At 52.6% G+C, this 27,281-nt stretch overlaps 8 protein-coding genes across 8 annotated transcripts; 4 read left to right on the top strand and 4 right to left on the bottom strand.

The window, feature by feature from the left end:
- Positions 1-1,398: 1,398 nt before the first annotated feature.
- Positions 1,399-4,072, bottom strand: CTAM01_08090 (uncharacterized protein; the record flags this gene model as incomplete). Its single annotated transcript, XM_060524111.1, has 4 exons — positions 1,399-2,435; positions 2,489-2,750; positions 2,816-3,542; positions 3,825-4,072. 4 exons carry the CDS (start codon positions 4,070-4,072, stop codon positions 1,399-1,401), a joined length of 2,274 nt encoding a protein of 757 aa, XP_060381277.1.
- A 386-nt stretch (positions 4,073-4,458) lies between these two features.
- Positions 4,459-7,434, bottom strand: CTAM01_08089 (uncharacterized protein; the record flags this gene model as incomplete). Its single annotated transcript, XM_060524110.1, has 5 exons — positions 4,459-5,317; positions 5,391-5,514; positions 5,607-5,678; positions 6,175-6,564; positions 6,645-7,434. The coding sequence occupies 5 exons, from the start codon at positions 7,432-7,434 to the stop codon at positions 4,459-4,461; spliced, it is 2,235 nt and encodes a 744-aa protein (XP_060381276.1).
- A 345-nt stretch (positions 7,435-7,779) lies between these two features.
- On the top strand, positions 7,780-10,936 carry CTAM01_08088 (uncharacterized protein; the record flags this gene model as incomplete). Its single annotated transcript, XM_060524109.1, has 7 exons — positions 7,780-8,249; positions 8,315-8,466; positions 8,545-8,805; positions 8,999-9,451; positions 9,514-9,872; positions 9,932-10,531; positions 10,598-10,936. 7 exons carry the CDS (start codon positions 7,780-7,782, stop codon positions 10,934-10,936), a joined length of 2,634 nt encoding a protein of 877 aa, XP_060381275.1.
- Positions 10,937-12,401: 1,465 nt separating this feature from the next.
- On the top strand, positions 12,402-13,748 carry CTAM01_08087 (monooxygenase; the record flags this gene model as incomplete). The annotated part of the gene is made up of 1 exon (XM_060524108.1): positions 12,402-13,748. One exon carries the CDS (start codon positions 12,402-12,404, stop codon positions 13,746-13,748), a length of 1,347 nt encoding a protein of 448 aa, XP_060381274.1.
- Positions 13,749-15,109: 1,361 nt separating this feature from the next.
- On the top strand, positions 15,110-16,347 carry CTAM01_08086 (uncharacterized protein; the record flags this gene model as incomplete). The annotated part of the gene is made up of 5 exons (XM_060524107.1): positions 15,110-15,271; positions 15,337-15,667; positions 15,740-15,857; positions 15,928-16,007; positions 16,088-16,347. The coding sequence occupies 5 exons, from the start codon at positions 15,110-15,112 to the stop codon at positions 16,345-16,347; spliced, it is 951 nt and encodes a 316-aa protein (XP_060381273.1).
- A 3,312-nt stretch (positions 16,348-19,659) lies between these two features.
- On the bottom strand, positions 19,660-21,702 carry CTAM01_08085 (uncharacterized protein; the record flags this gene model as incomplete). Its single annotated transcript, XM_060524106.1, has 1 exon — positions 19,660-21,702. The coding sequence occupies one exon, from the start codon at positions 21,700-21,702 to the stop codon at positions 19,660-19,662; it is 2,043 nt and encodes a 680-aa protein (XP_060381272.1).
- A 424-nt stretch (positions 21,703-22,126) lies between these two features.
- On the bottom strand, positions 22,127-23,909 carry CTAM01_08084 (uncharacterized protein; the record flags this gene model as incomplete). The annotated part of the gene is made up of 3 exons (XM_060524105.1): positions 22,127-23,208; positions 23,277-23,699; positions 23,843-23,909. 3 exons carry the CDS (start codon positions 23,907-23,909, stop codon positions 22,127-22,129), a joined length of 1,572 nt encoding a protein of 523 aa, XP_060381271.1.
- A 1,970-nt stretch (positions 23,910-25,879) lies between these two features.
- CTAM01_08083 (amidohydrolase) lies at positions 25,880-27,259 on the top strand (the record flags this gene model as incomplete). The annotated part of the gene is made up of 1 exon (XM_060524104.1): positions 25,880-27,259. One exon carries the CDS (start codon positions 25,880-25,882, stop codon positions 27,257-27,259), a length of 1,380 nt encoding a protein of 459 aa, XP_060381270.1.
- Positions 27,260-27,281: the final 22 nt, after the last annotated feature.

Genomic DNA, 27,281 nt, shown 5'->3' with positions numbered 1-27,281 from the left:
ATTTGCTTTTCCCCTGATGGCAAATTCATGTGCACAAAGTACTCCGATTTGGTTCGAATCATCGATATTGATCTTTAGCCCTTAATCTTCAAATTCAGCAAGCCGATGCTTGCACTTCTAATGCGCGCGCTCAGGAACGCTGAATCCTCACCTGATCGTTCAAAATTTGCGATAACTCTAGCCGAGGGAACGTGAGCGTTTGGGATAGCGAAAACATGGGCGGGCCCCTTTCTGCTCCCTCAAGGGTTCCACCCCTTATCGTTGAGGCGCAGTTGGAACACGATCACACCGATCTTACATTGGATTGGAGCAAAGACAGTGAGATCTTGGCGATTGGACTTTCAAATGAGCTTGCTATATACGGAATGCAAGGCACTCAGAGAGTCAATCACTGTCGAAGATCGATGAATACCCATACAGTGAATTGGATGAAGAGCCAATTCAGACATCCAAATGGTTGCCCTTTTCTCTTTGTGGCTCGTACATCGGCACGAATGACGGCCGGATGAACACGTGGCGATTTCAGTAGTGGCACTTTCCTTCCCTTACGCTTCAAATGAGTGAGGCTCTGGAAGAATTTCCAGATGTTAGCGTTGCCCTTGGCAGCTCCTCACCGAACGCAACTCACTTAGCCCTGCTGAATGACGAACCGAAACTGAGATCATCGACCTGACATCCAGCGCTACGACTTGGGAATTAAAGCTTGACCGGACCGACCGATTAAGGGGCATCACGTACAACTCCACCGCAGGTCTGATAGCTATTGGATTTGTGGAAAGTTACGACACGCAGAGCGGTTATGTGTTGCGGTTGAATGCAGAGATTGGAGATCGGCTTTCCATATTGCAGATGCCGGGCCCTGACCGCTACGTGGTCTCTTCCCAGATGGCTTTTATTTGTTACAGCCAAGTGATCACCATCCCCTGTGAAAGTTTTGAGCAACGGTAAGACATCAAAAATCCATACACACAACAGACCACGAAGACAACTCCGGCCAGCTTGGCCCATGCAATGTCTTTAGCAGCATACAAGGACGCAGACGAGATGCGAAAAACTGGATTATAAAGCGTGGTCGAAGGATGATTCTTCTACCGAAACATTGCGAGGAATATATATTATGGCGACCAATAAGTGGAATTGGCACCCTCATCGGTTCTTTGGGTACCTGAGACAAAAGGTGCCATTTTTCATCGACATAGCCCGCGAAGATTCTACCGGCGAGGGCCACACATCTGCGCTCCCTGCCACGTAGTTCAGTCTAGCAGATTCCAGTCCACTAAAATCGTAAAAGAGATGGCAAGAACCGTTTATATATGCTTGGTATCAAGTTGTAGTTTACATCGTCGTGCCTTGCCTCATTTTGTGCCCTCGTGGTTTTCGTTGTGACTCAACTCAGCTTCACACCGCTCTCTGTATGTCTTGTCGGTGATTTAGAAGGTCTGGAGGATAACCTTTAGCTTGTGACTCGAGAATGATCGACATCTCCTTAGCCATCCTCGAGACCGAGGACCCGGTTGCCATAATCCGCGACGCTTCTTTATACAAACGAGGCACGCTGCGGCCGCCGTGCAGGAGACCGACCCCGGCAATGTGATGTCTTTTATGATTTCTGACCTCCAACCAGCCGTTCAAAAGATCTATGTCAACGACTTGGTCGAGTCGGATGATCTCCGTATTGGATGTTCCGGTGCTGGCCCCACATCCGGCGGAATCAGGATCTTGTTGCTCAAAAATATCTGCGTACACCACCATGTAGAGCACGCAGATCAAGACGCTAAGGATGTCGAGTACTGTTGCCACTCTCATAGTGCGAAAGTATTGAAGGACCTGCGCTGCGTAGTACAAGCAGTGCCTTGCTCTGCTGACGTTCTGCGGTATGATGTTCAGCAGTTCGGACCGGGCTTTGCTGTGACCTGCATCTGTCGTCTGCCATTTACCGTAGGGGTTGAGTAGCCGCAACGGTGTGACTGAGCAAATGGAAAGGACTCGGGAGAGCAAGGCAAAGTCATTCGAGTTGGTGCCGGCGTCCGTTTCGCGCAACATCTGAGAGCATCCTGCCTGGGACAAAGCATCGAAGGCTTTCTGGGAGAGCATCGTCCCCATTCCTAGAGCTAGACCGGGTTGACTAGCAGTACTGCCGACAGAGCCGAGTCCCATAGCTCGAAGCAGATCGCTCTCGGCAGCTTGCTGAACGATGGCCGAGAGCAGTATTGTAGACTTGGCCGGCTGCTCTAGACTCGCCGGCGCTACATCGCCGAGACCAACGCGTGCAAGTAGGGCACAAATAGTTAATGAAGGCTGCGGTGGCGGGAGAAGGTGCCACTGCTCGTGACTCGATGACCAGTACGCATCAGCTGTGGGTACCGGAGTTTGTAGCTCAGCAATTGAGAGCAGAGGAGGAAGCATGAAGAATGTCGCCTGGAGACACTCCGACACTTTTTGTGTGTAAGTTTCGTAGCACGAGGGTGGTTCAGCGAAGGTGACTTACTCCAAGTGAAGTGTATGATCCGTCGTTTGGCTTCGGCTTGTATCCACTGGGACCATGCGTGGTTCGCGTCCTCAGCGGATGTATGCGTGTGCATCAAAGTGCCCTCTCGAGACAGCAGTTGGCGACAAAGGGTGACGAGGATATTCCGGTAGAATTGCACCTCGATGACAATGCTCCGCTCACCCGAGAGCCACTGGCTTTGATGGAACAACAATAGAGATTGCGCACAGGTCAAAACGTCATTGCTCGATAGCTCTTGAATCTGCAATTTATTGAATTGTCACATTAGTACCATGCCATGAGAAAAGCTCCAATGATGGGCCTTACATCTCTTTTCAGCATGTGCTGGGCAATTAGCTGCAGTAGCAAAACATGATCGTGATGGTGGTGCGCTAGGGAGTACCGACTGCCAAGACACAACACACTGAGTACCAGCTGCCACGTCTCGGGTGACGCCTGAAATGTCGGTTTATGTAACAAAGGCATTCGCGGATGAAAGTGCTCAAAATACAATTGCATGTATGCATCAAGGTGTCGCAAAGATGGGAAGTTGGCGTCAAGCCCTTGGGCTTCGTGCTGTGGCAGTCGGGCTTTGATGGCTTGGAGCATGTATGCTCGCGTTTCTGCTGTCATGGGAGGTACATGAGGAATGTACTCAGCAATCAAGATGTCTTCCTCCTCCGCTGTCAGGTTGCCTGGCCCAGTAATGACCTCAACGGCCTCCACACCTACTCTTGGTGTTGCTTTTGTACCGAAGCTATTCTGCACGCTCTGGTCATCCACAGGTTCAACGACAGTAGCCAAAGCAGTGTCTCCGAAGCAAAAGTCTGTTGATGTCCCAACTCCGAGAGAAGTAGCCGGTGAGAAAGGAAACAGATATTGGGCGGGGGTCAAGAGGGCGTCCCATAGGAGGTCTGGCTCGAGCGGAGGTTGGTCCGAGACGCAAGATTGCGAAGTAATAGGCAGCAGGTTCTGACAAGGCGGAGTTGGGGCAGGGGATACGTCGCTATCAGCTACAGGCTGCGCAACGAGAATAGTATTGTCATCGCCAGAACTTGGTTGGTATGAGCAGCGACGACCTTTGTTTGTGCAGTTGGTACAAGGTGCTGGCCTGCAACCATCGCAGCGTTGTTTAGCTTTGGCGCAGGCTTCGCACGCACGACGTTGGTCTCGTGAGAGATGACCGTCGTTGTTTTGCGTCCATTCAACGAGGACTGCAGTACCATGTGTGCGGACATGCCGTTTCAACGTGTCTCTTTTTCCCGCTGAAAGTCAGTCACAGACGTTACAGGAGAAGAACTGGACACAGCCTATCCAAGACACGGAGGATACACACCTTCGAGAGAAGGCCCTCTTACAGATACTGCATGCGTGAGAACGACGGCCGGAGTGGCGGTCCAGATGTCGACTTAGATGCTCGCGCCGACGGAAGGTCTGCCCGCATTCGGGACACAGCACTGATGCGGAGGCGGAGGAGGAAGACGGGGAGGATGAGGGGCCGTTGCCGTCACCGACACCTTCGGCAGCGCCATCGTTATCGGCATTGCTACCTAGATTGGCAACTGCGGAGGTATGCGATCGCATGTTGAACAATTTATTGAGGTGTGAAATCTTGGTATGTCTGCGGAACATGATGGGGAATGTTGGGGTTCCGAGATACCGCGGCGGCGGCGGGGGTGGGGGATCCCGAAATATGTGGGGAATGGCGGCGGGGCCGTGGGGGTGGAGGGATGCCGATGAGAAACTCCCGTCTTGCACTCTACCAACCGCCACCGCAACACGCGAATCTCACAGAGGGCGGGACTCAGTTCGCCTACTCAATCAAGCTTAGTCCCGTTCACATTAATAGATGGAACTGCCTCAAGCATGTCAAGAAGTCGTTAAAGCTGAGACGTTATGATAGGCGTTGTATTGCAAACTGCTCCGACGCCCCGATCTGACTTCTTTGTGTTACTTTTATTTTGCAATGTTCAGAAAAGCATATCCGATGTACCCAGTTGCAGTGCAGTCACCTTGGAACCCGTTTCCTTCTCGACCGCTTGCGTAGCTGGGCTTACATCCACCGTCCATGGCTTGATCGGCGCCTCATCGTGCAAACACCAGATCACCTTCTTTGGCTCTCCTAGAAGCTTCGATACTTGCACCGCGAACTGCGCCGCAGATCCATCAAACGGTCTTCCGTTCAAGTTCGCCCGTCCAGCAATTGCTTGAATGAGCACGTCTGGCTGTGGTTGCACCGTCTTCAGTATTCCATCGTAACCTCCCAGATGTCCGTTCCATAGCAGTGTCTTGCCCTCCCCGAACAGGAAGTTGTACATTAGCTGCCCTCCGTCAAAGTGAGACATGCATTCCCTCGCCGGGCCGTTGACGTAGTCCACGAAAGAGCGCATGCCCGAGTCCATAGCATCTCGAGGCATGTGGTCGCCGATCTTGAGAAGGCCGTATTTCATACCGAATGTGATATCCAGTGTGCAAGCGTACTGGCTTGCTCCTCCAACATACTCCTTGCCTGTATCCATGATTGCAGGCACATCGGCATGCGAGCCACCAGGCATGAGACAGTGCAGTGAAGGCCAGACATGGACGGAGGCCGCGGCCAATCTAGCATCCGGAGCTGGAGGAGCGCCTGGTGGCCCAGGAGCGATGTCAACTTCACCACGAGCTGCAGCTTGACGGCACTTGAAAGGAAACAGAGGGATGCGCTCGCCACCAGATACCGGGATCAACTGGTCCTCGGGCACTCCAGCTGACCGAAGGACGTTAATGGCTTCGCCGTTAGCAATAACATGTGCTCCGGTTTTGATTGCGATCCTATCGGCTCCGGGAAGACTAAAGGACACCTAGTGAGTCGGCTTTGTGGAAAAATAACAGTGACTGTAATGCGAATTAGTGTGACACTCACTGGTCAAAATGTGGGTGGGAGATGAAGACGTAATCCGCTTCATCCACATCGTCGATAGCCAACACTTTGGGCAGAACATCTGGACGCTCCAGCCATGTGTCCAAGAAGATGACGAGACCGTTGACTTTCACGCGAAACGTGGTAGCACCTGGGTAATTAATGAGCCTCACAAATCTCGGCAGTAATTAAGAGACACTGAATGTAGCGGCAACTTACCGAACCACTCGATTGTGGCATCCATGCTTAAGCTTTTGCCTGTCAACGCCGTGAAGTGGAGAAGAAAGCAAGCTGTAGTTCAGATTGACGTCTGGATTGAATCTGGATTATGCACCTAATATAGCCAGGTTGGAGCCACAGACCCTCTGATGGCCAAGCCCGGGGACCCCCGCAACTCCGCACCGTGAGGCGAACTTATTCTATAATCCAGGCTCTGTAGAAACTATCGGATCCCATCCAGCGCCGCCCTCGTAACTACCTAGGCAACTTTCAGGATCCTGTCGACAAGCCGTGTCCAGCCTTCGTCTCTGGCTTGTGCTCGCTCCTAGGATGTCCATCACACAGAGGAGTCGGTAAAGCAAATCCATTGTCACGCTGCCTTCATAATATCCTTTTCGATTATCAGCACATTGGCTCAGTCTATAGACACAGATCTCCTACATACACTACTTCTCATGCGATACATAGTCTACCTTCACTTCGGCTTTCAAACCAATAGTCTCTAAGGCAGAAATAAGCCATCCCATCGCGTTCATAGCCATTCCGACGAAGGTAATCATCATCTTACCCGATAACGTCGTCAAATCTAGCGAAGTTACGGTCTCACTGGCCTCCACCATCTTAAACGCGCGAGTGTACATCTCTGCATCGAATGTGCGCGCTAAAGCGGCGAGTTCCCCATCCGACGGCACGTCCTGCTCAAATGTTTCTTGGTGGAAAAGTTCGACAAGATTGGCGGCATCAGTCAGTGCCTGGTTTGCACCCATGCCTCGGCCAGGCGTCATGGGGTGCACGGCGTCGCCGAGGAGAACCACTCGTGAATTTTTGTCAATACCGTTTCGCCAATCCGTTTTCGGCTTGACGGAGCTGGTCACAAGGCCCGTCCGGACAGCCTCAGTCGCTGATCGCATGATGAGTTCTAAAGGTTTGCCATAGCCAAGGTCGTTTCGGAAGTAATCTATGAGGTGAGGAATGATTTTCTCAGAGAAATTGAGCCGGCCTTCGCTATCAGCTCGTCTCCCCGGGCCCTCGGTATACCGACCGACCAGAACAAGGTGTATGACTCTGTGCCGCTGGTACTTGGGTCCTTCTGGGGGTCATAGACGGATGCAAATCCAGCAACATCTTTGCCGCCCAAGAACATTACCGAGCCAGATTCGACTAGCGACTCGGGCAGCTCATCTCGTACAGATCGTGAAATTATGCCGCGAGACTGGATCAAAGTCATGCTGTCTAGCTTGATCTTGTTGTTAAGGCCAACCTGTCGGTTGACCTGGCTGTTGCTGCCGTCTGATGCGATAAGAATGTCGGCCTCCTGTGAAGCCTGGCCATCGAAGTGTAGCTGCACGCCGCATCGCTCACCGGGCATCAGCTCAAAGCGTGCGAAGGTGTGGTCGAAGTGAACCCGCCCTTGAACTAGTAATGGCTGTAGAAGAGCACCACGCAGTCTTTTCCTAGGTATGGCTCGACTCTTGGGATACAACTTGAGATCGCCGAGGCGAAGACGAACTGCGAAAGTATCGGGATCAACAATGGTAGGCGCTTTCGCCTGATCACCGGCCCAAACCTCGCGGATCAATGACCAGAGCTCAAGGTCGGAGACTGTCTTCAGAGCGTTAAGGCCATTGGCGCTGATGCGGAGCTGATACCCGCCACGCTCTGAGTTGAATGCAATTGTGTCGCGTTCGAAGACCTGGACATCGAATCTCCCAGCTGGATCTTTCAGCAAGCCGTTGGCGACGGCAAGTCCAGAGATTCCTGCGCCAATGATGGCGACTCGAATTTTGCGATGCTTGCCCTCGTGAGGAAGAAACTTAGACGAAGCCATGGTGGGTTAAAGTGAATGAAAGACTTATATGTGTAACAACCAACCGCGGTAGTCTGAATGATGAGAAACGTTTCCTCCCATATGGGAAGCCATGAGGTCTGTTTTGAAATAACTATCGCCTGTGCCAGGAGGTCCGTATTGTGACCTTGTCGAATTGCTCTAGAGGGACGGCACAACACCACATCGGAGTACCCCACAATGCGGAGGCGTCCGTATGAAGCAAGGAACCTTGGACGGCGTCATGTTCTTTTCCCCACCGTAAAAGCACCCACCCGCCGGACGTGGGCTTGTTGTGTGCCGCCAACATCATCCAATGTATTCGACGTCTTGAGAAACACAACAGCCATGTCAACAATCAGCATTTCAGGAATAGCCATACCCCGCCTATGCTTCGGAGTGGGAACCCTCATGAAGTGGGCACCTGGCCACACTCATCCACTTCCTACGGACAGCAGCGTCGAAATTCAACAAGCGATTGACGCGGGGTTCCGTCACTTCAACACTGGCGATATCTACACCAATAATGACAGCTTTGCCGAAGTCCTCCGCCGCAGCAATCTCAAACGCTCCGAGATCTTCCTATCCCTTAAGATCAATACCTACGCATCCCTAGGATGTCGAGGCCGCGATCACATGATCCAGGCCGTAAAGCAGGAGATTGAGCGGTTTGGGATACTAGAAGGCTATGTCGACATCCTGCAGCTGCACTTCCCGCCCCGCGGTTATGATGGTAACATGACCAATCGCGATGCATGGCGTGTGCTGGAAGATCTTAAGGATCAGGGAGTTGCTCGCATTATTGGTGTATCGAATTGGTATGTCGTCAATAACACAACGACGGGGCGTAACCCGATCAAAGCTCACAAGCGCGATTTTGTAGGACCTTGCCCGATTACCACGACATCTTCAGCGCCAGCGACCTCAAACACCCTCCACAGCTCAATGAATACGAGTTCAATCCGTTCTTGCTGTCTGATCCCAAGGTCCGGCAACTCCGCGAGTTCGAGGTCAAGCACAACGTTGTCCCAATGAGTATTAACGCCATTAACCAAGTCTCTGGGAAATAAATCTCCCAAGCTAACAGTCGCGCAGACTATGGCCTTTTGACAGCCGTCAGCGGTCGCTTGCCCACTGAAGACAGCACAGCACTGTTGCAGAAGTTGGAAGAGCAGTCAAAGCAAACGAGGCTGTCCACAGCTGATCTGCTGCTCAGCTGGGCATACTACCGGCTTGGCGGCATTGTCGTGACATCTACATCGAAGGCAGACCGCGCTAAAAAGACCTTCGCGCTCCTTTCGGCCAAGCAAGCGCCTGTTAACGGTCAGATCTACGAGGAGATTGAGAAGGCGGCAACGCTGGATGGTCCTGAAGGTAAGGTATTCTATGGCCATCCTCACATGGAGAAAGCTCGCCAGCAAAATATGAAAGCTCAGAAATAGGATCCATAGCAAGTAGCAATTACCATTATCTCTATCTATCAACTAAAGAGGGCAGCTAAGAATCACCAGCCGACATAGTCATTGAACCCCAAGTGAGCCTCCAAAACATGGGCTTTAATAGGCAGAGTTCGTTGAATTTGACTCTTGTACTATTTTAATGTATACTGTAGAAGTCTCACAACATGGCTTCAACCCCGCGTTTATACTGTCTTCTACAAGAGATTTCAACTACCCCACCGCCACTTACCATGTGAGTTTCGGCACCCCACCACATCCTGCAACGTCACTAGTGTTTCCCCACGCCCTCATCCCCCAAGAGCCATACGTTATAAGCTTTGTCTACATTACGAATTTCCAAACAAAGCATCTCCAGGCGAAAACTGCCATGTCTCTTCTTGTGCTCTTTGGTTCTCTCACGCTCCTTGCCATCAGCTGGCTGCTCAGCCACATCCTTGCATGTCTTTCACTCCCTGGAGCGTACGGGCCTGCCCTTGCCAGATGGACTGATGCATGGTACATCTGGAAAATATGGCAGGGCAAGTATGAGGCGTACGACATCGAAGCACATGAGAATGGCTGTAAGTGGCTATTATTCCTTGGCTCTAATCACTTCCTGGCTCATTGCTGATGACCACCAAAGCCAGGAAAATCGTTCGCATCGGGCCTCGCATGTACAGCATTGATGACCCGGCCATGGCTCGCGTAATCTATGGCATCTCATCTCCTTTGCCAAAAAGCGGATGGTACGATGCCTGGGGAGACCCTCGCATCCCGAACCACAATCTCTTCAGCGCGCGCGATCGCGCCGTGCATGGCCTCATGCGTCGCAAAGTCGCCAGCATGTACTCCATGTCGACAATCAAGTCCTACGAGCCCTATGTTGACAGCTGTGTTGCGCTTCTTCTGAAGCGTTTCGACGAGTTCGCCGAGAGCGGAGAGACGTTTGACTTGCAGCAGTGGATGCAGTGCTATGCATTTGATGTGATTGGTGAGATCACGGTGAGTTTGGTGGTCCGCTCATTTACCCGATTGCATCAATTTTCTGACTCTTATACCAGTTCGGCAGACGAGTAGGTTTCTTGGAATCTGGCGGGCAAGATATCGACGGCATCATGCGAGGTCTAGAAGACGCCAACGCGTTCTCGACACTCTCAGGCGTCAACGCCGTTTTGTTGCCCATACTTCTCGTCCTTTATGGTAACCCTGTTCGTGGTATCGCAAGTTTTGCGCGCAAGCTCCAATCCGAGAGCGATGATATTGACATCAAGGAAAAGCATGGCGGAGAGACCTTCCTGACAAAAGCTCAACGACTGCAGAAGGAAGACCCGGAGGAATACGAAAGATTTCGTGTTCAAACGCTTACTTTGACAGGAAACGTTGCAGCTGGAAGTGACACCACGAGCATTTCTCTAACTAGTGCGATGTACCATATTCTCACCACAAATGGTGTCGCAAAGAGCATGTACGAAGAGCTCTATTCTCAAGGCTTCTGCTCTAGCCTCGATGAATACATCACTTTTGACCAAGCCCAGCAACTTCCGTACCTCCAGATGGTCATCAAAGAAGCCCTGCGACTCCATCCAGCCGTCGGCTTGCCCATGTGGCGCGAGGTCGTAGGGTCCGGTCTGGACGTCGATGGAACCCATTTTCCGCCTGGGGTAACTCTTCAAAGCCTTATTCAACATGGCACAGCCGCATAAAATTGTTCTAACTACTTTGAACAGACACTCATCGGTATCAATCCCTGGGTAGCGCACCGGAACGCAAAAGTCTTTGGCACAGACGCCGCAGACTTCATACCAGAACGGTGGGATCCCCAACACGCCTCCTCGGAGACGTTAGCGGCCATGGAGCAGTATTACCTGCCTTTCGGAGCGGGCGCGAGGACCTGCATAGGGAAGCACATATCAAGCCTGGAGATGGTGAAGTTGATCCCAGAGCTAGTTAGGCGGTACGAGTTTAAGTGTCTTAGTGGGGAATTGAAGACTGTTAATAGGTGGTTTGTAAAGCCACAGAGAGTACTCTTTAGTGTCAGGCGGAGAGGACTTAGATCTTCAAACTGAACAGCAGAGGATTTATGTTTAGCCTTATAGGTAAGAGGAAGTTAAAGTCCCTGACCATTTGCGCGGCAACCTTGGTGCAATGGTACATGTGAGGTCTCCAGGGCCGGGAACTCGTGGCTTGCAACAACGCAGTGGTTCATCGCTGCCGAACAACCTCCTCATCTGACTTGCATAGCACCTGAGGAAGGGCTCGGAGACTACTATAGGGAGTCTGTCTGTCGCGGTGGCATTCCTGACCGTGCTTTGGGATGTGTTGATGGGATGGACATGCTGTAAGCGTTGTGTGCTCCTCATGTGGGTGTTGTTTGCGAGCCTTCTCTGACGACAAGTCTTCCATAGGACCTGGGATGCGCGAGGACGTCAGCGCGATGGTGGATAAGTATGGTACCTGGAATGACTATTGGGAAAACAAGAAGCCAAAGCTCCGCAACATTACTATTCCGATGTAAGGTATGCCGCTGCCAGCTTCTCAACTGGGCTATATATCGAGGGATCAGTCAGAGCATTCCAGCTCTCTCGATCATCTGAAGAATTGTACTTTTTCCGTCTGGAATGAGGCGTATTGCCATCTACTCAAATTGTTGAGACACTCACAAAAGGTTGCGCTGGACTGCAACTCAAGAATGGCACGACATGTACCAGCAAGAGGATCTCGATGACTTGCAGCGATTCTTCGACAAGTACATGCTGGATAAAAACAATGGCTGGGAGACTACGCCCAGGATCCGACACTAACTGCTGGGTTGCAACCGTTGAAGCGTAGTCAATCAGCCTGCTGCTCAATTTCCGCCAGCGAAGTTCAGGTACGAAACCTTGTTCCTTGATGCGACGAATAGATCTCTAGGGCACCGAAAACCCTCGTCTAAGAGCGTGGTCGAGTATCAAGCGGATCCGCCTTCTTCTCTTATGGGGTGCTTGCAGCCCCAGACCTCGGCCGCTAGTCTCACAGATCAAGGCCAGGGCCAGGACCCGGACCAGGACCAGGGTCTCGAGTCTTTCCCCCTCGGCCAGATCCCCATGTGGTTCAGAAGGGTGTCAAAGCATCGTGATCTGGGGTATTTGTGCGGGGTGAAGCGAACGAAGCGGAGCTATTCCTAGCGACAAGATCGAACTTCAATGCTTGCGTCGAATTTCAAAGTGGCAATATGGTTCGTGATCATATCACGCCGAATAGCTTGGGAGAATCATGATTTTGGGTGCTGAACGAAACTGCATCGGTGGTCCTAGTTTCTGTGGATCTTGCAGAATTTGCTAAATCGCGGCATCTAGAGTCGGCAGTCATGAATCTCCACCAATTCCGACTTTCGGAACCACTTAGACTTGAAGTTGCCGGTGGAGGCTTTAGTATGCACTCTCTGTATTATGATCTAACCTCATGACTTCGTGACAACAGCTTCTCGTTTCTCGGTCTATTCGACGACAACACAGTTGGCTTCTTCACGAGTGCCATTCAAGAGCCCGCAAAATGCCATTTCTAAACCCTCAGCCCAAGATCATCATCGCCGGTGCAGGTATTGGTGGCCTCACGGCAGCACTGTCCCTCCACGCCGCTGGGTTCACAGACATCCACATCTTCGAAGCAGCGTCGCAACTCACAACTCTTGGCGTCGGGATCAATGTGCAACCCTCCGCCATTCTCATTCTCCGTAACCTCGGACTCCTGGAAGCTTTCGAGAAGACCGGCGTCAAGACGCAAGAACTGAACTTTTACAACCGTCACGGCCATGCCATTCTCAGCGAGCCACGAGGTCTCAAGGCAGGCTATGCAGTGCCGCAATTCAGCGTTCATCGCGGCGAATGCCAAATGCTGCTTTTGAGTGCCGTCAAAGAGCGTTTGGGCGAAGGGGCGGTCAATCTCAATCACGCTCTGACAGGGTTCTCACAGGATGAGAAGAGCATCACAGCAGAGTTTTCGCAACGGCGAGATGGTGCGCCAGCAGGACAGTCTAGCGTCACTGGCCATATTCTGATAGCCGCTGACGGAATCAATTCGACCGCGAGAAAGGTTCTTTACCCCAACGAAGGCCCGCCACGATTCTCGGGCCGCATGCTTTGGCGCGGCTGTATCGAGCGTGAGCCGTATCTCACAGGAGCATCAATGGTTTGGGCTGGTCACGCCGATCAAAAGTTCATCGCCTATCCCATTAGCCAGCGCTCCGCAGATAAGGGCAAGAGCCTTGTGAACTGGATCGCCGAACTCAGCATAAGAGACAAGGATGATGAGGATCTCACGCCGCCAAAGACGGACTGGACAAAAGCAGTCGACAAGTCTGTGTTTGAGGGGCCGTTTCAAGGTTGGCGGTGCGGCGGGCTCGAGATGAAGGATCTCATCGACGCAACCGAGAAGGTTTTTGAGTTCCCTATGAGCGATCGGGACCCTGTTGAGCGTTGGAGCTTCGGCCGCCTGACTTTGCTTGGTGATGCTGCGCACGCCATGTACCCGATTGGCTCCAACGGCGCATCGCAGGCTATTATTGACGCGGAGACTCTTGCGAAGCAACTTGTTGAGAACCAAGACGATGTGGTGGCGGCGCTGAAGGCGTATGAGTCGGAGCGGCTGCCAGCCACGTCCAAGATTATCATGGCAAACCGTGGAAATGGACCGGATCACGTCTTGCAAATATGCGAGGAAAGAGCACCCGATGGTTTCGAGAATGTCTACGATGTTGTCCCGAAGAACGAACTAGAAGACATTGGTCGGGTCTACAAGAAGGTGGCTGGGTTTGAAATGGAAAGTGTGAATAAGAAAGCACAGGAAACAGAGGGCATTAGTGAGAAACTAGGATTAAAGAGCCCAGCTGAGTGGATTTAGGCCTCAGAGCTAATCAAGCGTTGATGTTTGGCACCTCCTAAAGAAATCTCAGTTGACGTTGACAGAAATGACAGCGAGTTAAGAAAAGCGAAGATATTACTGGCCGCTCTAGAGACCCATTCCAAAGCTATCTGAGGTGCATTGCAATTCAAAACCCTTCTTAGAGTCATGCGGGCTTCTATTCGGTGCCGTTTGAGACGACGAGTACTAGTAGTCAGGAACATGCAGTAAATAGTTCTGGGGAGAAGCGGACCGGGGGCAAGTTGCCAGAGCCTGAACATGACTTGTCAATGTCTCTGGTTCCCGGCGTACATCAACGACCGTTTAAGGTATGATGGCGCAAGTCCAGACTCCCGCACCTGAAGTCAACGTGATGCTGCGGAGTGTCTTAGACCATGGTTGAGGTGTGCAGGCGCCACGGTATCATTAGTTTTGGTCTAGTCTCTCCCTGCGCGGCAGCTGCATCCAATCCCCTCTCGTTACCCAGGACATTCACAATCCATAGCATCTTGGCCGTTGTCACTGCAGTCCGAGCTACAGGTAAGGAGTCCGGCAGTCAAGTGACTTTGAACCCCGGCTTGTGCCACCATTTGGCCTGCGCACATCCTGTCGCGGCATTTCAAGCGGCCAAGTTTGATTCATTTGCCCTGAACAGGCCACTATTAAGTGGTGCATGAACGCATACCGCGGAAGGCTTACCTGTTTCTTCTAAAGTTCTATCCTTCAGTTGTCCTCTGTTCAAATGTGACGTACCTCAAATGCACTGCACCTAAGACATGCATGATCTCTATCTCGGTACAGCATCACATCAGTGCTTCAGAAATACGCAAGAGGACTCTCCGAACTCTGTTCGCTGAAGCTTGGACAGAAAAGAAGTCAAGATAGAGTAGAGAGTGGGATTTAACCTTCAAACTTTCTGCCCAGGCTTGAAACCACAAGGCGCTCGATGTCACATGTATAAACATTCAATCCGAGTCGAAAGTGTTCAAAAGGTGTTTTGGCTCAACTGAAGGGATGTGTACAAAGGATCAAGCTAACTACCGGAATCTCTTTCCCGGGAGACATAGTCACCACCTATAATTCACTGGTCAAGAGAAAGCCATAGATGAATTTGGGATCTATCATCTGCAACATTTTGCTTTTTCCCCTGCCTCCCTTTTGAAGAGAATCACGCCAGTGACGGAATGGTCCAAGCTTGGGAGGTTGGCTCCTTCTAGTGGCCCGTGACTGAATGTCTTTCTTTTCCGCTCCCGCCGTCTTTCCGAAATCCGACCATCTTCTTGGTGTTTCATCTTTTCAATGCCCCATGACTTTACCACGGCTACTACCTCGCTGTCAGAATGGCGTCGTGAAAGGACACCATGGATAATACGTTGCCGTCGTCAACCATACGAGCAATTGCGTCCTTGGTCGTCCTCTTTGTTCTCGCGACGACCTTTCTCGCTCTCAGGATTTACGCGAGAGTCTCGGCGTTGAGAAGTTGGCGGCTGGGGACGGACGACTATCTCATACTTTCGGCATGGGTTAGTACGGATCTCTGCGTAATCAATCCCGCGATTCTCTTCTGTTCTTCTAATGCGATGTCTAGGTCCTCTTCACATGCATGATATATCTTCGGGTCGCGCTTCTAAGTGCGTCCACGTTTGCGGGGATATTAAACGTACCCAAGTACAGCAAGATCAGTAAGGCAGCCGGGATAATGTCAAACACAGCATGGGCGTTAAGCAAGACATCATTTGCCTTCACGCTCATGCGTTTGATGACGGGGAAGCTTCGATGGATGCTGTGGTTCATCATCTTCTCCATGAACCTCTTCATCGCGCTGTGGCTCCCGTTATTTCTCAACCCATGCAGCCCTGGCGGACCGGAGCCATGCTGGCCACGGGAAGTGTCGGTTCCGTTTGGGATATTTGTCAATGGTGATTACACTCATGTTGCCTTTGTCATACGGTTCTTTCCAGAATTGAACTGGCTAACTCTCCTCTCTATAGCATATTCGGCCTTTTTAGACTTTTTTCTTTCCTTGCTACCGTGGAGAATCATATGGCCCCTTCATCTTAGCACTCACGAACGGATCGGCATCTGTGTGGCTATGAGCATGGGTATCTTGTAAGTTTCAGTCCCGCATCCGGTGCATCAATTCTCTATTTTGGATTTTGTCCATTGACGTCGTTTGCAGCGCTGGAGCTACTGGGATAATCAAGGTTTTATATCTATTCGGGCCACAGTCACGCAGTATATTCGACTCCGGAAGTATATGTAAGTTTTGACATGTCCGGTTATGAGCCCTCGAGAATGAACTTGGAGGTCATATCAGACTAAACCTTTTCTTCCCCTAGACACATTAAGCACCCTCTTCATCTGGGAAAGCGCTGAGATCTCAGCCACAATCATGGCAACATCAATACCCATGTTGCGAAAACTCGCCGTCAACATCTCAACCAGATACTCTTCTCGAGGAAGTAGCGAAAACACCATGCTGTCCGTTTTCCAGCGCCAGTTACGTATAGCTGGCCTCAGTAATGATGCTGAGAACCAACACGCTGACCAACCAACCAATTATACTGGCGCTTCCTCTACGAACTATTCACGGGCTTGAGGAACGCATTCTTAAGTACGATTAGGACATAACACAACAAGCACAGGCTACCCTAGTTCGATGTTTAAACTTAGTGAAACTTGGAAAAGATAGATGTCACTAGCCGCACACCCTATCAAACCTTCATAATACCTCAACCTCTCTGAATTAGCCTTCCAACGGGCTGATTCTGATTAGCTGCAGTCAAACATAAAGAGATTAGACCTTAAACATCCAGTGTACGAAGCATTCTGTCGTCAACCTGTCAAATCCTCTTAGAGATCGGAAGATACCGCAATGACGACGTGCTCTCGACTGAGCTTTTCGGATTCATGTTGGCTTTTTCGTCATTAAGTTTACTTGACTATTTTGACAGATTTTCATTAAATTTTGGAACAGAATATAGAAGAGTCGCTCAATTGTTGCAAAGTCGCATTGTTTTTCCTGATTTTGAATTCTATGATACGTGCATTAGCTCGTGATCGTTCTGGAGGCTCTTGATTTCAAACTTCTTGCTTCATGCGAGCGCAAATCCGCGTCATTTCCAACAGCTAAGACTATTTCCACCTCACGTTATGCGTCGATGAGTAGATATCTGCGGAACAGTGAATGAATTATCGGCGTTCATCTCAAACTCTGAAGTGCCTTTCAACACGCGATTTGAGGACACTTTTCAGCTCGATAAAACCGCAATCCCCCGACAGCACGACAATGGCATATTGATGGTGGGGTTCTTATGGGCGAAATTGCACCTAAGTACATGTAGTCCTCTTTCCCAGAACGAATGTACATGTCGCGCTGTTGTATGATACCATGACTCGGAGGGGTCCCGGATATCCGGAGCACACAAGGAATATCAGCTATTGGTTTGGATGCTGATGTGGTAGACCGGAGACTCCGTCGCCAAGGTAGGCAAAGATTGTACCCACTGGAGAATTCTGGTCTGAGCGGTATTTGCGCCCTGGAAATGGAGAAAATCTGACGACACAGTCTCACTCATGACTTCATACACGACATGCTCTGTTGGTCAAGTACAACAGCGATGTCGGAAGGAACTTGACCTGTTCAGGGCGCTCTATTGCTCTGAGTCAAGCTTGCGAACCATGTTGATGTCTGCAACAGCAGCCCAATACGCATTTGTCGTATTCGTAGCTCATTCATTGGCCAATCCTATGTTGTCCCTCTCATCGAGTCATGCTCGAGCTGCGTCGGATAGGTCGGCGGTGCGGTGAACGACCGCGTCTCGATTGCCAGGGCTTTCTCCATACAACAAAACCGGGGTCTTCTTTCGCTCTCGGGTTGTAGATGTTTGATTAATGCGCGTGGATACTAAAGCCTTTGATTGTTACGAGTATACGTAGTGCCAGTGGTTGCATGACTTGTACAGATTATTCAACCGGGCAACGTTGTTGCCTTCATTTTACAGCAGATTAGCCCAGACTGAAAGATGAGCAGATAAGCCAGCCACTTGCTATACACGTATTTGAAGGCGTGTTAAATATGAGTAAAGTCTTTGAGTAGCTGTATAGAACTAGAGCCTGGGTATTACGGCCCAAAGAGGCACCTGTCGCATCATATCACCACAACATACCGCCAGGTTATATCTTACAACCAGCGTAAGTTCCCAGCAACTGGCCCCGTAAGCCAACAAATTAGACTTTGGTTCGCCAGCTCAATTTAATAAGCTTTCAGGGACAACCCCAAGTATCTAAGGTAGAACGATCTGGTGAAGGGGAACTCACAATCACGGGCTCCGATATCTGGCATCTTACAAGCGTCGACAGTTGCTAGTGCTATTGATACTGCATGTAGCATGCTCCGAAATCCAACTTGTATAAGTAGACCGCATCTTCCACCAACTAAAGCTTCGACATTTCTCCCTTGGATCTCTCGCAACCCACGTCTGTACTATAATACCCATCTTTACGTAAATCGCAAAATGAAGCTCCTCACACTCGTCATCGCCCTCACAGCGCCTCTAACCGCACACGCCTGGACTGGACACGTCTACAGCACGCAGGAAGACTGCATCGCTGGCTGCCCGGCCAAGGTAAACTTCCTTTGAACTTTTTCCGTTGGCTCTCGGATACTGATTCTTGAAAATAGTGTCAGTCGGGGGGTGGCGCTTACGATGGTTGCTCCGGCGGAGGCGGCGCCATTGCACAAGATTTGTAAGTTCCTGCCATGAGAAAGTCTCTACGGCTTGCTAATCTTCTATTCAAGTGTCTACTGCAACTGCAAGTAGATACGGCGATATTTAAACTACCATAGACTATCACTCTTCGTGCATAAAAGACATGGACATTTCCGCTCTATCATGGTTTATAAACACTCTTCACATGACTCAAACTGTCTCGTTGATCGAGAACTGTGTCCGCATCAGGTTTCTGTCGAAATCACTTTTGCTTTAATTTAAATATCGCTGCCTAGTGACAATCGAGGTGTTCACGACTTGAGAAGGAAGGGCACACCAGCGTCACGGCCATTTGGACCTACAATTGCCATCGTGCTTGAGTGAAAAACTCGCCACCTAGACTTTTTGCAGGAGTGCGTGAACTTACTTGTTTCAAAGTTTCCCATAATGTCATCAAGGTTCGATACATTCATTGCTCAAGACCCATTCTCCAAGTTATTGCTACATTGACTAGCTTATCCGCTGGATGAAAACTCAGCGCCACCTTTTGGGCCCAAAGGGCTCTAGATGAGGAACTAAGAAAATATATAAATACACTCTGAAGTCGTTCTCTATCTGACAAGAATAGATTCTCTCGGACACTTAACACGATCATGGATAAGACCAGCAGCCGCGGTTTCGTGATTCTCTTCACCGCAGTCATACACTGAATGATGACCTTTCTCACGAACGTCACTAATAAATGACACTTTGGTGCTCGGGAAGAAGACAGAGAGCATACTAGTGTCGTGAGAAGTAGGTGGAAGTCTTTTACCTCCTTCTGTCGTGTTGATCGAAGGATGCTTGGGTGGTTCCACCCCTGAGAATAACCACAAGAGGATTGGTGGTAGAATTTCCCCTTTAGGCGCCCGTTACAAGTGCATCCTCGGGCGTCCCAGCAGCTTTCGTCAGAAACAATGATGAAGATTGATGCCTTGCGAGCAGCACCATTTTCAGAGGCTGTGTGAGACTCTAGGCGGAAATTTCTGAGTTTACAAGGTCGATTGCAGACATTATATAGGACAGCCGACAGGCATTGGGAAGGGGGTTTGTGATATAAATCGGCTCCAGTCCCTCCTTTTCTAGTACCTATCTGCTAACGTACACTGCTTGCTCTCTAGTACATCGCACTAGCCCAGATCTCATCACTCCCCAAACTTTCAGAAACGCATGTGAGCTATCTCTCGTTGATGCTCGCGCCACGCAGCGATAGGTTCCCAGCCCTCATCAGCCGCAGTCTTCACACTCTTATCCTTGACGCCATACAGATACGGCTTCTCGTTGGCATAGCACGCCGTCTCCGCTTCAACCGGCAACGTCCCCTCGAGAATATACCGTTTAGCAATCTCTTCCGTGCAATCAGACGTATCCCTTGACGAGTGCCCATACCCATGATGCGCAATCAACCTCGCGTTCCGCCCCATCTCGTTCAACAACCTACGCCCGTTACGCAGCGGCGTGGCCGGGTCATACGTCTCCGCAATTAACAGGATCGGATTCTTGAGCGTGTGGTTTAGGTCCCCGCGGTAGACGTCCACCGGCTCAGGCCAGTACTTGTGGACCTGCTGGCAAGGAAAGACATCGAAGAAGCGCGAGTTGCCCGCGACCCAGGACTGAGACGACATGTTGGCCCAAAGGGATTCCCACCAGACGAGACCGTCGGTTGGCAACGGCGCGTCGTAGGCATCTGCGCAGATGACGATGAAGGCGAGTTCATCCGAGGCGGGCCGCTTATTGGGTGTCGCGGGGAGCGTCGGGTCGTATTGCCAGGCCCGCTCTTCCAGGTACGCAGCGGCCAGGGTCGAGTTGCCCTGATCGAGCTCGTATAGCATCTGTGCGAGGGCCGGCCAGCTTTGGGCGTTGTAGAGAGCCGAGTAGATTGCGGCGACGAGGACCGAGTACGTGACGAGAGACGGGCCGCTTTCTTCGGTGTACCCGATGGCAGGGCGGTCAATGAGTGACGTGAGGAGGGACATCATGCGCTTGTCCAGATCCTTCAGCACGAGGGGCTCCCCGCTGCTGCTCTTGAGCTTTGCCAGCGCGCAGTGATCCGGTCCGGCGTTGATGCATTCGCCGAGGAACCCGTCGTACCAGGCATGGGTGCCGTTGTCGAGCGCGGTCCACCCAAAGCCGCCTAGTTCGCGGTGATCGCGGACGTATTCCGTCCCGTCGAGGATCACCCGACCGACACTGTCTGGGAACATGTTGGCGTATGTCTGTCCGATCCCCGTGCCGTAGCTGACGAGGTATCCCGTCAACTCATCCTCGTCCAGAGCCTTGCGGATCTCCTCCAGGTCGCGCGCGACGATGGATGTGCCCATGAAGCGGCCGAGGTCGCCGTGGACTTCCCAGCAGGCCTTGAAGGTGGCGTCGTTCATCGCGTCGGCAATCTGCAGCTGACGCTTCGGGTCGGCGGACACTTCGATGTACTGGCCCGTCAGAATGGACCAGCGGTCTCTGTCGACGTCGTAGGGGAAGCAGGAGATGGAGGGGCGGGTGATGTTGACGCCTCGCGGGTCCCAGCCCAGCACGTCGAATTTGCCATCACTGAAGCGCTTGGTGTACTGCTCCGCGACTCTCCAGCCGTACGAGGTTCCGCTACCACCTGGGCCGCCGGGTTCGATGACGAGGGTGCGCTCGCTTCTGCCGCCGGGGGGTGGGTTTCTGGTGCCGTTGTCGGGCTCACCTACGCGGGCTAGGCCCGAGACCTGGTATTTGATGATTGCGAGTCGAACGATCCGGTCGTCTGACTTGTTGGTGTAGTCTAGTGGCACCTCCAGATATCCGCAGAGGTAGATGCCTCGGCCGGAGAAGGGGTCACTATCGTTGCCATCAACGGAGACGGTCTTGTTTCCCCAGCTCCAATTGAATGGGTCCGGATCAAAGGTTTTCGACCACGTCTCCTCGGGATGAGCGTCATCGAGTTCCGGCGGGACGGTAGCATTTGTACAAGGGATGAGCTTGAAAGGATCTTTGGGTAGAGGGAACCGACCAAACGGGGATTCTTGTACTGGGATCGGGTTTGGCACAAGCTCCCCTCCGTGGTCCTGGTCTAGACGGTGTTTTCTTGTGAGGTGAATGTTCAACAAACCGACAGCCAAGAGAACACCGGCGAACATGAGCCGTTGACGTAGTCCCGGCTTCCGAGATGGGGGCGGGGATGCCGGCCGCGGCTGGGCCTCTGCGAGCTGTCTCTTCTCCATGTTTGCTTTCGTTGTGACGGACGCAGTCAGGCACACACACCTCCAGGAAGACGCATTGAGTGATTTATAGTTGGGAAGAAGAAGTGAAAGGAAATTTGCTGATGACAATGATGACGAAGAGCACGCGTTCGCGAAGACGTTGCCCTGTGAGGGGTCCCGATCCTTCAGGTGACAATCGTCTTCTCACCTTCCCGTCTTGGCGGGTTACCTATCGGCCGAGAGGGCCCACATTCGCCGAGTTCGGCTCCGGACATTCGGCCGGGAAGCCCCGGCAGGCAGAGAATCAGCACCAATCAACGAGGACCCAACAAAGTGACAACCATTCCGAACAGTGAAAATGAATTTGTACAATTGGTATCTGGTGATCATTAAAAGAAACATACAGACTCATAAATATGAACTAAGAAAGCATCCCGGCCTCAACTCAGACATCCGTCTTCCGGTCATGCGCAAATGGGGCTTCTTTTGACTCCTTGCCCGATGAGTCGCCTCTGCCAAAAGGCTTCGTCTCGCTCGAGTCCAAATCCACACTGGCCCTCCATCCCATCCACCACCGACCGCTAAACAGCTCTTCCATCCTCTCCATGGGGATGCCCTTCGTCTCCGGCGCCCACAGGCCGAGGACCACAAGGCCAACGCCGCAGACGACCGCCCAGAAAACGTACGCGCCCCATACGTCGAGGCTGACAAACATGTTGGGCGTCACGCGCACTACAGCGAACTGGAAAAACCAGTGCAGGGCCATGTTACTGGCATAGCAGACGCTGCGGATGCGGGTCGGGTAGATTTCTGTGCCGTACAGGTATTGTACCGTGCACAAGCCGATGGACCAGCCGACGGCATAGACAAAGACGGAGGCGATCGCGGCATCGGAGGCCGGCTTGTTCGTACCGTCGATCCAGATGGCCATGTAGATGGCCATGTATACGTGCGTGATGCACTGCAGAAACAAGCCCGTGATGAAACACCGGCGACGACCGAAGACGTCAACGAGACCCCAGGTAAAGACCATTGTAAACACAAGTTTGACAGCACCGTACGCGCCACTAGTGATGAGGGAGGTATTATCCCCAACAACACCGGCGTACCGGAAGATCTCAGGGATATAGTATGTGATGCCGTTCCCGCCAGACCACTGCGCGACAGTCTGCATGACGGCACCGAGGAGGAAGCGCGTGCGGTAGGTAGGGATCGTGGCAATGTCCTTGATGATGGCCCATGTCGAAGAGTCGGCGAGGATCTGCTGCCGCGTGCGGATCTGTTCGTGGATCTCGTCGTATTCATGGGCAAGAGCTTGGTCGCTCGGGTCGGCGTGCCGAAGTTTCGCGAGCACGGCGAGCGCTTCGTCGCCACGGTCTCGGGAGGCGAGCCAGCGCGGGGTGTCGTCGAGGAAGAAGGAGGCGACGAAGGCTATGCCTACGGGGATGAGGGGGATGGCGATGACGAGGCGGTACTGCAGCCTCGTCGCAGCGAGGGTCGCGTTCGCGGCGTAGTTGATGAAGAAGCCTAATTCACCGTAGGTCAGTACATTGAATCGACGAGATCGCAGAATGTCTTCCCGGGGGTGGCCTTACCAATGGTGAGGAACGACAGTAACACGACCATGTATATGCTGACGACCATACCGCGCGACCTCGCGGGCGCAATCTCGGAGAGGTACAGCGGCGCAACAACCGTAAGTCCTCCGGCGCCGAGCCCGCCCCATATCCGGGCGAATAGCATAAACCCCAGGATGCCGGACGAGAAGACCTGCATCAGGCAACCCGTCATCCAGACAGCGATGAAGAGCTGCCACGCCCTCAATCGTCCGAGGCGGTCATTTACGGCGAGCGCGATAATGGAACCGAAGGCGGCGCCGAGGACACCAAACGACGAAATGTTGGCCTTGCGGTCAGCCAAACCGGACTCATTGCCCTTCCAGAGGCTCGAGACCAGCCCGAAATCCTCCTTGAAGGACGCCAGGCCCGTTGACGCGCTGAACCCGCCTTCATCGTAGCCTACGTGGGGAGCTAGTCAGCGCACCGTGGATTTTGGTGTTGATTTTTGGTGTGTGTGGACGGTGGAGTAAAAAAAGGGACGGATCGCCTGTCAAGGTCGGACGGATGTTGACCGCAAGATCTAACGGGAACTGATTACTTACCCTTGGGAATAGACCCGCACGAGATAACGATGATGGTAAGGAGATAATAGGTGTTGAATTGGACCATCTTAAAAACCCCTGCGACGCCCTTCCTTTGCGTCGATATCGAAGGGATTTGGGACGGGGTTGGAACGAGAGGTTTTGGTTGCGGGCGCAAACCAAGAAAAGAGTGTATGCGGTTATGAAATGCAAAAAAGAAGAATTTTTCAGTCTCTTTCGTTCCAGTCGTAATTTTTGCCCCCTATTTTCCGACACGCAATCTCAGACGGGACGAGCTCGCACCACTACCCCCTCCGATCCCTCGCCTCACTTATGTGGTTTCTCGGGTTCGCTCCTTCGTAGACACTTTACGCCCTCGAATCTCGTTCCCGTGTGACGGAAAACCGTCGTCGTCTGCTCCAAGACAAGAAAACGCGGGGTTTGGGTGAGGGGGTGAACTCGATCCTATCCCACGGGGTAAAAGACGGCTGCGCGGCCTGGGCCTCCCTTTCGATGGGAAAACGGCCCAACGGGTAACCCTCTCTCGACGTTCTCCGGATTTTTGGATGGGGCCCCTGGTGTGTTGCCCTGGTTCAACTGGTCTCGAACCCCACGATTTCGTTCGGCGGGCGATCGCGCGGCGCAAGAAGAGGAGACGCGAGAGGAGATCTCGTGCAGCAAAGAGTGTGGGGGTGAACGGTATGGGTTCAGTACTCGGTAGGACTTCAGACCTCTTCGCAGGAGGACATCGGACGTTGACCGAACGAAAAAAGGTCGCAGGAGTGGGAGGCCGGCGGAGGGTGAAAGAAGAGCCTGGAGGAGAGGCTACAGATGATGGAGGGGGGCAACAATCTTAGTACGGATAATGTCACTCCACAATCGGCCGGGAGTTGCGTTCATCCAGTTCCCAAACTCTCAGGCTCTCTACTAGAGTCTCCCCAAGAGTCTGCTAGAGTCTCCAAGAGTCCAATCTCATCACAGCCCTTCCCTCCCGCTGCGCCGCACAAGTGCCGGACTTGGGCTAAGGCAAGGGACCAATGTACCCCCCAACGTCAAGTTCGCAGCAGAGCTACATGACTTAGCCTACTCCATACATTGGCGTCGAGACGGTATTCCCGGGGGGCTTCCGGCCGGGTTCCAGGCCACTCGTCCATCCCATCTCTCTTGCCAGCAGCCTACCGCTGATCTCTCTCTGCTACCGGCACTCTCTGTCAGAGTCTCTCTCAACTCTCGGTCAACTTCCGACGGCCCTCGCAGCCGTACGTCGGTGGTCCGCGCCCTGACTCGTGGCGAACAGCGAGCCCAAAGTGACGCTGCCACGCTGCTGGTTTGCTTGCTTGCTTGCTCGCTTGCTCTCTCTTGCACTACCTAGTACGACTAAGGGCACCTAGCCACGGCAAGTATCCGTAGCCTCTGCAGGCATTCTCTCCACGTCCGTGGTAAGTTTAAGGCGCCGCTGTCCAATAACCCGAGGGCTTGGAGGCCAATCATCCCTCCACTTTGTGACTTGACACCGCTGCATGGCCTTCCGTCGGTCAGGTTCCACGGGTGCATGTGTGTGTGCTGAAAATAGGTGAAATAATGTATGCGTAAAGGTAGTTTGGAGTTACACGGTGACACCTACGTGAAAGTCCGTAGTAGGAAAAGACACCGCGCACATCGCCGTCCCGTCCGCAACTACACCACATCACGCAAAGCCGCATCTGCGCTACCTTGTGGTATCGGTCATCCTCCGAGCCCAACGCACCACCAAAAACTCAACCACCAAAAACACCACACAGCAGAGGCCTGCCATCTTTTCTCGTTCTCTTTCTATTTTCCCACTCCGGTCTCCTCTTCCCTCAAACTCTCTCCATCTACGGGTCAACAATCTCCACTATCGTTCCTACTACTTGCTAACACCTGCATGCTCCTCCTGCTGGAGAACGGAGGCGGGCGCGGACTGGAGAACCACATCTCCTCTTTCTATTATACGGCCGGCCATCTTCCTGAGGATGCTGCAACTCAATGATCCACACAACGACGTGCCGGGCCTTCGGCGGAATCTCACCAAGCGCAATGGGCCGACGTCCATATGTGCAGGCGCACCGCCGCCGTCATCGCACACCTGTTGCTGCTGCTACTCCTCCTCCTATGCCGTTGCCGACCCCCATCGTGGTAACAGTTGCGGATGACAGAAACCCCGTGTTGTCGGTCCTGTCGCCAGTTTGTTCACGCGAGGAGAAGAATTCATCCCTTCCATACCATTCTCAGCCCTCAACCACCCCCGGTCCTTTAGAGTCCCATCAACTCCTCCTCAGTAGCAGTAGCAGCAGCAGCAGTAACGCCCGCAATATCAGCAACCTCTCTCACCTCTTCGCCTCCACCCGGGCCTTCTCATCTCTTACACATAGGGTCTCCCTCACCATGCTACAAACCAAGCCCATCCTCCAGGCCCGTTCCACTCTCCTCCATCACATCAAGTCCATCATGGCTCTCCTCCAGCCCATCATGGCACCAACTACACGGCACAAAGACGACAAGTTAATATCCAGAGTCGTCGCCGCCAGCACCACTCCCGCACGGCGCAGGCTGACTCTCCCGGAGCGGATCCCCCGCGGAGCGTGGGACTCACATATGCACGTCGTCGACCCGGCCGCCTACCCCTTGGCAAAGGACGCAGTCTACTGCCCCAAAACGCACCGCCTTGACCACGCCCTCGCCTTCGAGTCCTCCGTCGGCATCGACAATATCGTCCTCGTACAGCCATCCATCTACGGCAACGACAACACTTGCCTCCTCGACGCCCTTCGTGCCCTCGGCTCCCGCCGCGGCAGGGCGGTGGTGGCTTTCGAGCCAGGCAGCCTGTCTCAGAGCACCCTGGCAGAGTGGCACAGGCTCGGTGTAAGAGGCGTCCGGATCAACCTCTCCTCGGTGGGCAAATCCCTCAACGCTGTAGAGCTCGACTCGTTACTACGTCGATATGCCCACGACTGCAAGCCTCTGGATTGGGTGATACAGGTGTACATGCCCATGTCCATGATCGAGCTGCTCGAGCCCATCGTCCCGACCCTCGGCGTGAGAGTTTGCATCGATCACCTCGGGCATCCCAATATCAAGGACATGCCATCACATAACCCGTACGACATGAAGGGCTTCAAGTCCCTAGCCAAGCTGCTCCGAGCCGGGAACACCTACGTAAAGTTATCGGCGCCGTACCGGCTGAGCTCCAAGGCAGATCACAGCGATCTGGAGCCGATTGCGCGAGAGGTGCTTCACCTGCGGGGCAAGGACAGAGTCATCTTTGCGACGGACTGGCCGCATACCCGGTTCGAGGGCCTGGATATCCGGCCCTGGATGGAGACGGTGCTCGACTGGTGCGGGAAAGATGATGTCTTGGTTGACAGGTTATTCAGGGGCAACGCGGAGGATCTATGGAATGCCCGTCACAGCAGATGATGCGTCACATCATCGATATGGT

The sequence above is a fragment of the Colletotrichum tamarilloi genome (genome assembly GCF_030869305.1).
Source record: "Colletotrichum tamarilloi strain Tom-12 chromosome Unknown Scaffold_27.1, whole genome shotgun sequence".
NCBI classification, from domain to species: Eukaryota; Fungi; Ascomycota; class Sordariomycetes; order Glomerellales; family Glomerellaceae; genus Colletotrichum; species Colletotrichum tamarilloi.
This window is presented reverse-complemented; position numbering and strand designations above follow the sequence as displayed.